Here is a 12,040-nt window from a genome sequence, read left to right as displayed (position 1 = left end):
CGGGAGACGCCCGGCGCCTCCGGACACCAGCCCGGACGACGACATCCGGCTTCGGCGGGCCGCCTGCCAGCCAGTCCCGGCCACCCGGGTGCACCTCCGCCGGATCGACCCCCCTCGGCCGGGCATCCGCGTCCCGGGCGGGTGCGTCACATCCGGGGCGCGCGCCCGTCCGCGGAAAGGAGCGGGGCCGGGGCCGCCGGGGCGCGCGGCTGCCCGGAGGCGCGCAGGGAGGGCGGGGCGGGGAAGGGGGAGTGTCTGCTCGTGGCAGCCGGGCCGCCGCCGCCGCCGCCGCCGCCGCCGCCGCCGCTCCCGCTCGCCGGGGCCGAGGAAGAGTTCGCTGGGTCCCCGCGCTCGGAACCGGCCCCGTCTTCCCGCCGGTACGCAGGGCATCAGCGCCGGGAGCGCTCGCCGCTCTTACCCGTGCAGAAGTGGGAGTCGCCTCTGCCTGTGGAGCGGCGGGGCGGCCCCAGCCCCCATTCCCCTCCCGGACCCCTTCTTCCCCGCGCCCCAGGCATGGGGAACGCGGCGACCGCCAAGAAAGGCAGCGAGGTGGAGAGCGGTGAGTCCGGGGCCGGGACTGGGGACCCTCTGGGCGGCTGGGAGGGCATCGGGCGCTCCTCCGGGTCGGTGCCCCGAGGCCGCGGGCATGGGCCAGGCCTTGCAGCAGCGATCGGGAGCTGCTTGAGGGGACCCTGGGGACCAGCTGCCTTCCTCCTCCTCCCTCCCCCCGGGCCGGCGTGAGGGCTGAGCGCGTTGGGCCGGCTGGAGGGAGGAGGGAGAGAGGAGGGGTCCCCGCGAATCCCCCTTCTCACTAGAGCGAGGGGATTCACACATTCTGAAACACTTCCCCAAATATGGTTCGGACAAAGAAGGCCCTTGTATCACCCCAACCTTCGCTTTTCTCCCCACACCCCCTTCTTTGGGAGCCACAGGTAGTGCTGTGGGCGGAATTGGCTCTTTCCCCCCCCATCACCGTTGCAACCCAACCTTTCCACAAGGTGAGGGGCTGCTGCTCTTGCTCTCCGCAGGTGACGTTCATCCTGAGTGGGAAACTACGTTGTAGAGATCCTCCCTCTTCAGATTAGGAATGGAAAGTATGATAATACTAAACAGCAACTTCATCCACTAGACAAAAAAAAAAAAAAAAAAAAAAGCAATGCAGGCTTGCCTTTTCTTAGGACATTCAGGAATCTGCTACTGCCATGTAAAACTTAAAGGTCACTCGGAGTGGAAGAGCTTCCAGAATATGGTGGATTTCGTCTGAGCACTCAAAGTGCAGGCAGGCCACACTTCACACCAAGCAGGAAAGAATTATGAAAATGTAAAGTCTGTATGGCTATAAGGATATATAGTGAAGGCGAAAAAAAAATGGTTCTTCTCCCACCTTCTAAGTTTTTCTAACTGGGCTAATAAGTTAACATGAGGCAGCTCAACAGGAGAAAATCTCCAGAATTCATACTGATGTACATTTGGAGTTAGCACAAGATAGGAAACCTGAAGACACATTGGGCAGTTGAGGTTTATACAGCCCTTTGGACAAAGGAGGAGGTCAGGAGTCTGGGATTCCAAAGAAAAGGTAGACAATTTACAGGTAGATGAAAAGAGCAAACACGTGCTAAACAAATTCTTGTTGGGCCACCCAGGAACAGTGGTTCACAGAGAGAAGTCTAACAAACAAACTGGCTTTGCTACATTTCTCTTTGACACTTTTAGTTCATACTGTGATGCTAAGGTGATGCTCTTTTTCCATTGAGCACATTTTTCTATCTGAATTCCTGTAGGCAGGTAAAGGGAGAGGGTCAGATGTTCTTTCTGAGTCTTTTGTTTCTTAAAAACCAGCTAAAAACTTATATCCCCAAAGGTACATTTTGGGGTGGCAAAACTTTGGTCCCCCTCAATATATACTACCATAGCAGGATTGTTGTGTAAAAAAATATTTATTTGCCTTTGTCAGATTCATCTCAGATTTTATAATTCAGAATGACCGAATAACAAAAGGTATTTGTGAAATCACCTTGAGTAAATTACATCTCAGCATTTGAGGGAATGCCTGATGATTTATTCCAGTTGTGTAAACAGTATCTTTTAATGTTTCTGTGTTTGTAACATTTTAGGCTAATTTTGTAATTGAGCATGAAGGACAAAGTTGTTGTTTTTTCTTTTTTTTTTCTTCCCTGTATTAGTAAAGCAAAATTGATTTGGAAAGATTTAGTTGTTCATTTTGTTTAATATGAATATTGATATTGATTGTATGGTGTATGTTTCACCAATAAGGCTTTGTGTTAATTTTCAGGAGCTCTAGAAAGTTGGATGTACTATCATACAAATTATCAATGAACACACTTTCATCTTCCTTCACCATATATTTGGTCCCCTTTACCCTTTACTACCTCTTCACCCCCTTCCCTCTGATAACCACCATACTGTTGTCTGTGTCTATGAGTTTCAGTTCTATATCCCACATATGAGTGAAGTCTTATGGATCTTAGCTTTAACTGACTTATTTCACTTAGCATGATATTCTCAAGGTCCATCCATGTTGTGGCAAATGGCAGTATTTAATCTTTTCTGATGGCTGAGTAGTATTCCATACTATATATGTGCCACATCTTCTTTATCCAATCACCTATCAAAGGACACTGGTTGTCTCCATGTCTTGGCTACTGTGAATAATGCTGCAATGAACATAGGGGTGCATATATCTTTCAAATAAATGTTTTAGAGTTTTTCGGGTAGATACTCAGAAGAGAGATTGCTGGGTCATATGGCAACTCTATTCTTAATTTTTTTAGGAACTTCCATACTGTTTTCCATAGTGGCTGTACCAGTTTACATTCCCACCAGCAGTGAATGAAGCTTCCTTTTTGTCCACAACCTCTCCAACACTGTTATTACCTGTATTGTTGATAATAGCCATTTTGACAGGTGTGAGGTGGTATCTCATTTTAGTTATGGTTTGCATTTCCATAATAGCTAGTGCAGTTGAGCATCTTTCCATATATCTATTAGCAATTTGTATGTCTTGGGAGAGGTGTCTGTTCGGGTCCTCAGCTCACTTTGTAAATTGAATTGTTTGTTTGTTTAGTGTTGAGTTGTATGAGTTCTTTATATATTTTGTATATTAACCCCTTGTCAGAGCTGTTGTTTGCAAATATCATCTCCCATTGGGTTGGTAGCCTTTTTGTTTTGTTTTCAGTTTCTTGTGCTATGCAGAAACTTTTTAGTTTGCTATAGCCCCATTCATTTATTTTTGCCTTTACTTATCTTGCCTTTGGGGTCCAATTCATAAAATGTCCTCTACAACCAAGGTGATATGAAGATTTTAAGAAGCAAATGTAGAGGTAGAACTTTCATTATCTTTTTTATTGCACAAATGTAATAACTAACTGTACTATAATAAAAAGTATTAAGAATATGGAAAGTGTAAAGAATTATTTGTGCCTGATGTATTGTCATTTTCCCCCTCTTAATTTAAAGCTGTATTAATTTAAGCTAAATCATGTGCTAATTGCATAACAAAAAGTGTACTTGGTAATTGAATCATATCAGTGATTTTTATTAGCAAGTACTGGCCTGTATAGTGCTTATATTTTTCATAATGATAGTAACCTCTTGTATGACCTATATACAGTGGTCCTACTTTATCCACGGTTTTGCTTTTTGAGGTTTCAGTTACCTGTGGTTAGTCGTATGCCAAAAATATTAAATGGAAAATTCCAGAAAAAAAACTTATATGTTTTAAATTTGTGCCATTCTGAGTAGCATGATGGAATTCTGCACCATCCCACTCCATTCTGCCCAGAACATGAACCATCCCTTTTGTTCAGTGTACTCACTACCTGCTGTTAGTCACTTAGTAGCCCTCTTGGTTATTAGATTGACTGTCATTATATCACAGTGCTTATGTTCAAGTAATCCTTATAGTGGCCTAAACTACGTCACAATGCCTGTCATTCATCTCATCACATAGGCATTGTATCATCTCCCATCATCCCAAGAAGAAGGGTAAATACAGTATAGTAAGATATTTTGAGAGAGATACCACATTCACATAACTTTTATTATAGTATATTGTTGTATTTTTTATTTCATTATTGCTATTGTTAAGCACTTACTATATCTACTTTATCATAAGTATATACATATAGAGAAAAAATTGTATACATAGGGTTCAGCACAATCCAGTTTCGGGCATCCACTGGGGGTCTTGCGAATGTATCCCCCAGGGATAGGGGGAACTACTGTATTTCTTTTATTAAGTTATCAAACAGTTCTCCCTCTGGACAGTAATAATTTGAAGCTCATAGTTTTGGATAATCTTGGAATATTTACAGAAAACAGAATGGAAACTTTAAATGTTCATCTAAATATGTTTAAATTGTTCCAATGAATAATTCTTTCCTAAGCTTTAACTGTTACAGCTTTTTATGTAAGTTTATTAATGGAAACTGAAGGTCATTATGGCAGTTGGAATAAAGCTTGTGAAGTGATAAAATATCAAACGATGTCTCATTGGGACAATTATTTGAAATGTAACAAATGGGTTGGTCAGTTTGTAATTTTTATTTGGAGCAATGTTATCAGGCACATGTTGCTGCTGTCCTACTGTAGTGGACAAAGAAATGTTATTGATACATCTTAAAACTTAATAACAGAACAACTTTACCATATATATCTAACTCTTCTGTGTTTTTCTTTAAAATACACTCTTGAAAATATATACCTTTCAACGTTTGAATTGTACTTATTTAAACTTCCATGGGTACATAAAAGCATAGAGTTTTAGAAATATAAGTGATTTTAGAGATCAGCCTGTGTAATCCTTCCATTTCAAAGCCAAAGAACCTGAGCTCTGAAGAAGCGGGAGTTGAGCCACACTATCCGTGATAGCAGGGTGAGGAATAGGGAGGGTCTGGTGCCCTGGCTTCATTCTGCATCCCTAAATACTCAAGTAATACATATGTTTTCAAAGTCAGTAGAAGATATTTCTTGCAATTCACTGGATTAGTAGAAGTACTTAGGAATATTCTTCCTTGGGCTAAAAAATAGGAAAAAGAATTTAAAAAGTCAAAACAAACAGTAACACTATTTGGATGATAAATACATATGATCTCATCCAGTTTTGTGATTCTGCGATTCATTTTGTGCAGCTTATCGACTTTATCAAATTACCTCATGTTCAGGAACCATTTTTCCCACTCTCCTGGTCAGTGCCCTCCTCCACTTAGATGTGGACAGATTGTTGTTCTTCCTTGCCAGCAGCAGGCTAATTAGAGGTGGGAAAGCCAGCTTAGGAAACAAGGAGGCCATGGCTGAGTGGCAGAAGCAGCACATGAAAGATCCTAGGTAAGCCAGGAGAGCTGTTCAGATCCTATCATAGTCAGGAGTTGACCATGAATCATTTTGATATTCCATTAAATTGATAAAATAAAACAATTAGTATAATTTATAAAATTATCTACATATCTCAGTGATAATAAATGTCAGTTCACACATGTGACCAGATTTCCTCAGGAAATAAATCTTAAGTTTTTAATGAAAAGATATTATGTTAAATAGAAAAATGTGGAATTTATGGGAGGTAAATATACCCAGGGCAGTGTCATATAATTTTTAGTATTTTAATTTTTAAAAATATTCCTTCAAGAGTATCCTATATAGTTCTTTTCTTTGTTCAATCATTCATTCTAGATAATTGAGCTTTCAATATATGACAGATTATAAGGAGGACTATGAAAATAAAGATTGAACAAGACACAGTACCTCTCCAGAGTGCCTGTATTCCAGAAGGGGAGACAGACATGTCAGCAAATTAATTTACACACACACACACACACACAGCTGTTACAGTGCTTTCATAGAAATTCAGTGGGGAACCAACTGAATGTATGGCCATTTACACTAGGGTAGGGAGGGTGAGGTTCAAAAGGGACTTCGAAGAGGAGGTGAACCCTGAGGTGAGCATTGATAATGGTGAGTGTTCAACAGCCAGGATTATAGAGGGGGTACAGAGTGAGCAGAGATGCAGAGGAGTGAAGCAGCATGGCATATTCGGGAAAAGGAAGCAAGCTGTCCATTAGACTGAATGATAGAGGGTAGGGTTTGTGGTAGGGAAGAGGGGAGACTGTATAATAAAAGATGAGGCTGTAGATATGGACAGAGGCCATATAAAAGAAAGAGTTTGAATTTCATCCCATAGACATTATGGAGCTATTACAGACTTTGAAATAAGGGAGAGACATACAATTTGGGTTTTAGAGAGATTGCTTCGGTGGTAATGTGAAGATGAGTCACCCTGGAACAAGTGGGGTGGAGGCAGGAAGACCAAGAAGACTTCCTCAGTCAAATGAGGGGCTCTTAGGGTCTGAGTCAAGGTGCGAGCGGTAGGGATGAAGGAAAGGATCTGAAATGTGGGAAATTTGAAAAGAAGGAATGCACTTAACTGATAGCATATGGGAAGTGAGGAAAAGGAGGAATTAGAAATAACTCCCAAGTTTTTAGATTCTGTGTCTTGGTGGATGGGTTGAGATGCCTATAATGGAGTCAGAAATGAATACAAGGGAAAGAGCAGGTTTGAGGGGCATATTGAACTCGGGGTGGTGCCTATGGCATTTTTGAGAAATTATGTCTGATTGGTTGTTTTATATGTGGATATTCTTTTATTCTCCCAGCTATGGGAGTGGGGGATGATCTTGGATGGTCAAGGGATCTTTTCTACATTTCATCCTCATTTTGCTCCCCCTTTTAAGACCAGCTGTTTAGAAACTATCCTATATAATAAAAGCCTAATATGCAAATTGTCCCCTCGGGCAGTCATTCGACTGGGAGACCGGGAGTTCGACCGCTCGCTATGACGTGACCTGACCACCAGGGGGCAGCATGAAACATGGCAGGCGTTGGCAACGCACTGCGACCTCTCACCCGCTTCCTGGGGCAGGGGTGACGGGGACAGAGGTGCGGTGAGAATGTGGGGCATCCACCCAAGCTCGCTCTCACTCCCCCTGTTACCCTCCCCCGGGATGCCAGGGCTTGCACGCCTGGGAAGCTCCTGCGCTCAGGTGCTAGGCACCCGCAAGGAGCCCATCCTGCACCTGCACGGCATCTTCTGGGTGAGCCGGGCCGCAACTGCCAGGACCGCAGGGGCTGGTTGGGCTCCCTGTGGGTTCGTGCAGGAGCCAGTCTGTGAGGCCCACCAGGAAAGAGCGTGCTGCCCGTGCGGTGCCACTGAGCGGCCCAGAGGCCCATGCTGTGCCCTGGCCTGCGGCATCCAGCCGTGTTCACCGCATCTCTGTGTGGGGACTCGGGTGTCGTGACTCAGGCAGAGGGGGGCGCGTGGTGGCCCGAGGGCCCAGGTGCTGCCCAGGGCCCAGAGGTCAGCTGGGACCTGCCCTTCCATGCCAGATGCTTGCACTTCAATCGCCGGCCAGGCCTAGGGACCACATCTGTGCACGAATTTCGTGCACCAGGCCTCTAGTATAACTATAATATCTGATATAACTTCTATAAGTTAAGGACTGTAGCTACTAAAAGTTTAACATTTTTGCTTTGAAAAGAGTAAAAGCCAAATCACTGATGAGAACAGTGTAACTTTTAAAGACACAAATTAATGTAAAGTCCGATATAATATTACTTTCATAATTAAAGTATGCATTCTGTAAGTTTTTGAACATTGAAGAGTCGTGGAATATTGGACAGAACATGTAAAATATAGTACAAACACATACTGTGTTAAGTAAATATCAGTTTTCTTCCCCAAGAGTCTTTTAAAATAGATATTAAAAAGTTAAGATATAGCCCAGCCGGAGTGGCTCAGTGGTTGAGCATCAGCCTATGAACCAGGAGGTCATGGTTCGATTCCTAGTCAGGGCACATGCCTGGGTTTCAGGCTTGATCCCCAATAAGGGGGAGGGAGGGTGCAGAAGGCAGCAATCAATGATTCTCTCTCATCGATATTTCTCTCTCTCTTTCCTTCTCCTTTCCTCTCTGAAATCAATAACAACATATTTTTTAAAAGTTAAGATATAATTTAATAAGAAGAACATGAACTTCAAATAAGAAAATCTGAATTCTGTTTCCTAATACATTCTGTTACTTCACTTTGGACAAGTGTTTAATGTCTCCAAGCTATAATATAAAATTAAGAAAGATGGGTTTGATAATGAGGCTGTGAACTCTTTCAGCTTCATAATCCAATCATTCCAATGTATTTATTAAAAGAAAGAATGCACATTTTAAAAGGAGTAAGATTTGGGAATAAATTATAGAAGGTTCTCACAAAATAATGTGGGTAGGGAAGTGGTAAATGAGCCTCAGGGTGAGCAAATATAAGGTAATTAATTAGGGAATTTTTTTTAATACTTAAAGAATGATAGTCTCTAAATTTTGACTTAAGAAATTTATGAATAACTGTTGATCTTTGAAGGTACTCTCATGTTCCACAGCTAAAGGGACTGTCTGAATGTTGGTCATCAGGAGAATACACTGGAAATAAAACATAGGACATTCTACTCTTTATTTTTTATTCTTATTGTTGGGAGTATTACAAATGTTCCCTTTTTCCCATTGCCCCCTTCAACCGTTCCTGCCCCTATTCTTCACCACCCTATTGTCTGTGTCCATGGGCAATGCATACATGCATATAAGTTCTTTGGTTAATCCCTTCCTGCCCCTCCTCTCCTCTTCCCTCTAAAGTTTATCAGTCTGTTCCATGTTTCCATGCCTCTGGTTCTATTTTATTCATCATTTTATTTTGTTCATTAGATTCCGCATATAAGTGAGATCATGTGATATTTGTCTTTCTCTGACTGACTTATTCATTCTACTTAATGTGAAACCCTTAGCATACAATGTGAGGCTGTGATGTTTTGTTTATAGCAGATGCAGAAAAAGTTAAAATCAGGGGTAACTAATATGAGTAAGAGAAAGGAAGGCCTATTGTATGAGGATAAACTAAATACAAAACAAAATAAAACAAAAAAAACCTCTTCAATCTAAAAAGTTTAGGGCTACATCACTGAAGTATATAAATCAAGTAGTATAAACAGAAAATCTGGGATTGTTCACCTAAATTTGAAACACTAGAACCATGGGCTAGTTCTCAAAATGTATAAAAGCTAACTATAGAGCAAGTAAAAGGAAATACAGTAAAACATTAATGAACTAGGCTTAGACAATAAATATATTTAACTGATTTGCAATCATTTGTTAAAGGTAAAACATTTATGCTTATAAATGCAGATAGTATTTTTAGCAATTGCAAGACAAATTTAGGTTTTTTTTCTCTTTTTATAGGTTTTGTTACCCCTTCAGCTTTTACACCTACCAAAAGAATCACCACTATTAATAAATATACCTTCCCTTTTTCTAATATTGAGGTTTATTACTATCATGTAAACAATAATTATTTTCCCTGATGTGGAGGTGTAGCATAAAGTTTTATATTTTAATCTGTTATATTTCACCCATTTAACTATTATTATTTTAATTTACAGAGGATGGGAGCTATAGAGTTGTTTTTATGTAGCTCACAGTCTATTGGAAGATCTAGATTAGTAAATGAGAATTTTGTGGGAAGCATTGTATAGAATGTTTCCTGCAGTAATAATTTGGTTGTAATGAAAATTATATTCAGTAATACTCTGTATCTATGCAAATGATTTTCTGAATCAAACTTGGGACTCAGAAAAAGAAATATTCACTGCCCTAACCAGTTTGGCTCAGTGGATAGAGCATCGGCCTGCGGACTGAAGGGTCCCAGGTTCAATTATGGTCAAAGTCATGTACCTTGGTTGCAGGCACATCCCCAGTAGGGGGTGTGCAGGAGGCAGCTGATCAATGTTTCTCTCCCATCAATGTTTCTAACTCTATATTCCTCTCCCTTCTTCTCTGTAAAAAATCAATAAAATATATATTTTTTAAAAAGAAATATTCACTAATTGGTCATTCACAATGATGAATAATACACTAGCATATCTGACAACAGGACTGCCTTCTAATATAGATGTCATATCTTTCTCTGACTTACTATTAAGTTGCAGGCTTTATGGTCATGGTTTAATGTTTTATTCCCTATTGCCTACTAATCATATGTTCACTTTTTAATGATTTTTGAAACTTTTCTTTTCCTATAAAACAATTGTTGAATCTAAACCTTTAAGTCTTTGGCAAATCTGTTTTCTCCAACTCAACTTTGTCCTCAAAAAAATTAAAGATACTGTCTTGAGCTCTCATTATTTTAGGATCTTAATTAACAAAATGAATATTTAATTTATATACCACATTAGTATTTTTATAAAATTTGTTTTAATCCTCACCTAAGGATTTTTTTTATCATTTTTTTAGAGAGGATGAAAGGGTGGGGGAGAGACAGAGAGAGAAACATCGATGTGAGAGAGACATATTGATTAGTTGCCTCCCACATTCATGTGCTCTGAGCCTGCAGCCAAGGTCTTGCCCTTGACCAGAGTCAAACCAGCAACCCTTCAGTCCCTTCAGTCTGTGGGCTGACACTCTATCCACTGAGCCATACTGGCTAGGGAAAGTGTGTGTGTGTGTGTGTGTGTGTGTGTGTGTGTATTCAAAGAGAGGAAGGGAGAGGTAGAAACATCAGTGATGAGAGAGAATCATTGATTGGCTGCCTCCTGCATGCCCCCCACTGGGGATTGAACTCGAAACTGAGGCATGTGCCCTTTATTGGAATCGAACCCAGGACCCTTCAGTCTTCAGGGCGATGCTCTTATCCACTGAGCCAAACTGGTTAGGGTGGGAAAGTATTTTTAAGTAGTTGATCATATAGCATCAGCAGACCGTTGTGGTATATGGGCCACAAACTTGAGAGAACATGTTTATACAGATACTAGAGGCCCGGTGCACACAATTTGTGCATGGGTAGGGTCCCCAGGCCTGGCCAGCGAACAGGGCCAATCGGGGCCTTCTGCCTGCTGGCTGGGGCCTTCCTTCATCCCATGCCACCCCTGGTGGTCAGCGCATGTCATAGTGGGTGGTTGAATTCCTGGTCGGTCAAACTCCCGGGTGGTGGGGGGGGGACAATTTGCATATTAGCCTTTCATTATACAGGATTACTTCACTTCTTTGTAGGAGCCAGTTCTATTGATAATTTAGCCCCTCCAATTCAATCCTTGCTCAGGTCTCTAGATGAGTAGGAGCCATAAAGATAATTGAACTGGGGAAGAATATGAATTCCTCTTTAGGCTGCTGTCTTCAGGTTACTAAATAAACCATAGTTCAACTGATAGAATGACAGAGAAATAAAAGTCTTTTCTTTGTTAGTCATTCAATCATCTAATTATTCTCAATCGGTACTTATTGAATGCCTGCTTTGTACCAGGCACTGTCCCTTGTCCATAAATTTAAATAAAAGTAAGACTCAGTTTCTTAAGCTGGGGGACAGATACATACAGATATTTATGATAAAATTTACAGTGATACACAGGTGCCTGAGATGGATACTTGGCTAAAAATAAAGCAGTAGTTCATACAGGAATAAGTATAGAATTTCTGACTGTAACTTACTGAAATAGAAACTAGCTTTGAGTCCATTTTGGAGATGTTTACATCTGTAATTGTAGCGCTTACACCAACGTTGGTTTCTCAGCTGTTTCTCCCACTACACGTTGTCATCTGTAAGGGCAGAGACAGTATCTACATCGTTCAGGGTTTTAATCCCTAGAATTTGGCACAATTCCTAGCTCATGGTGGAAGCTAAAATCATGGATAGTTAAATGGATAAAAATTTCAAGCCTATTTTAGAATTGTTTACCCCCTCCCTCCCTCCTCGGTCGGCAGGTGCTGTCTCTGTAATAGAGTGACTGTTTGGGTATGTTAGTCCATTTCCTTGATCAGAGGATGCCTCTTTCCCTCTCTGCTTAGCACATAGTTTATTTGACATTTATATGTCAAAGTTATATCTCTTTTCATCGTGAGGGAGAGGTTGGTCTCAGGCTTCAGGTAGGAAGACAATGGATTAGGGAGACTGTTATTTTGCAACCTCTTGGAAAATTTCTGCTCATTTGAGGCCTGC

At 41.4% G+C, this 12,040-nt stretch overlaps 1 protein-coding gene across 1 annotated transcript in view; it reads left to right on the top strand.

Annotated features, from left to right (window-relative positions):
- The first annotated feature begins 251 nt into the window (after positions 1-251).
- PRKACB (protein kinase cAMP-activated catalytic subunit beta) overlaps positions 252-12,040 on the top strand; it is a 110,389-nt gene continuing 98,600 nt past the window's right edge. The window contains exon 1 of the mRNA XM_079777918.1: positions 252-559. Within this exon, the coding sequence (XP_079634044.1) occupies positions 514-559 (46 nt within the window). The 5' untranslated portion in view covers positions 252-513. The remainder of the gene's footprint in view (positions 560-12,040) is intronic.

Source organism: Cnephaeus nilssonii (assembly GCF_951640355.1).
Source record: "Cnephaeus nilssonii genome assembly, chromosome: 7".
In the NCBI taxonomy this organism is placed as follows: domain Eukaryota; kingdom Metazoa; phylum Chordata; class Mammalia; order Chiroptera; family Vespertilionidae; genus Cnephaeus; species Cnephaeus nilssonii.
Note: the sequence above shows the minus strand (reverse complement) of the source record. Positions and strands in the feature narration are given on the sequence as shown.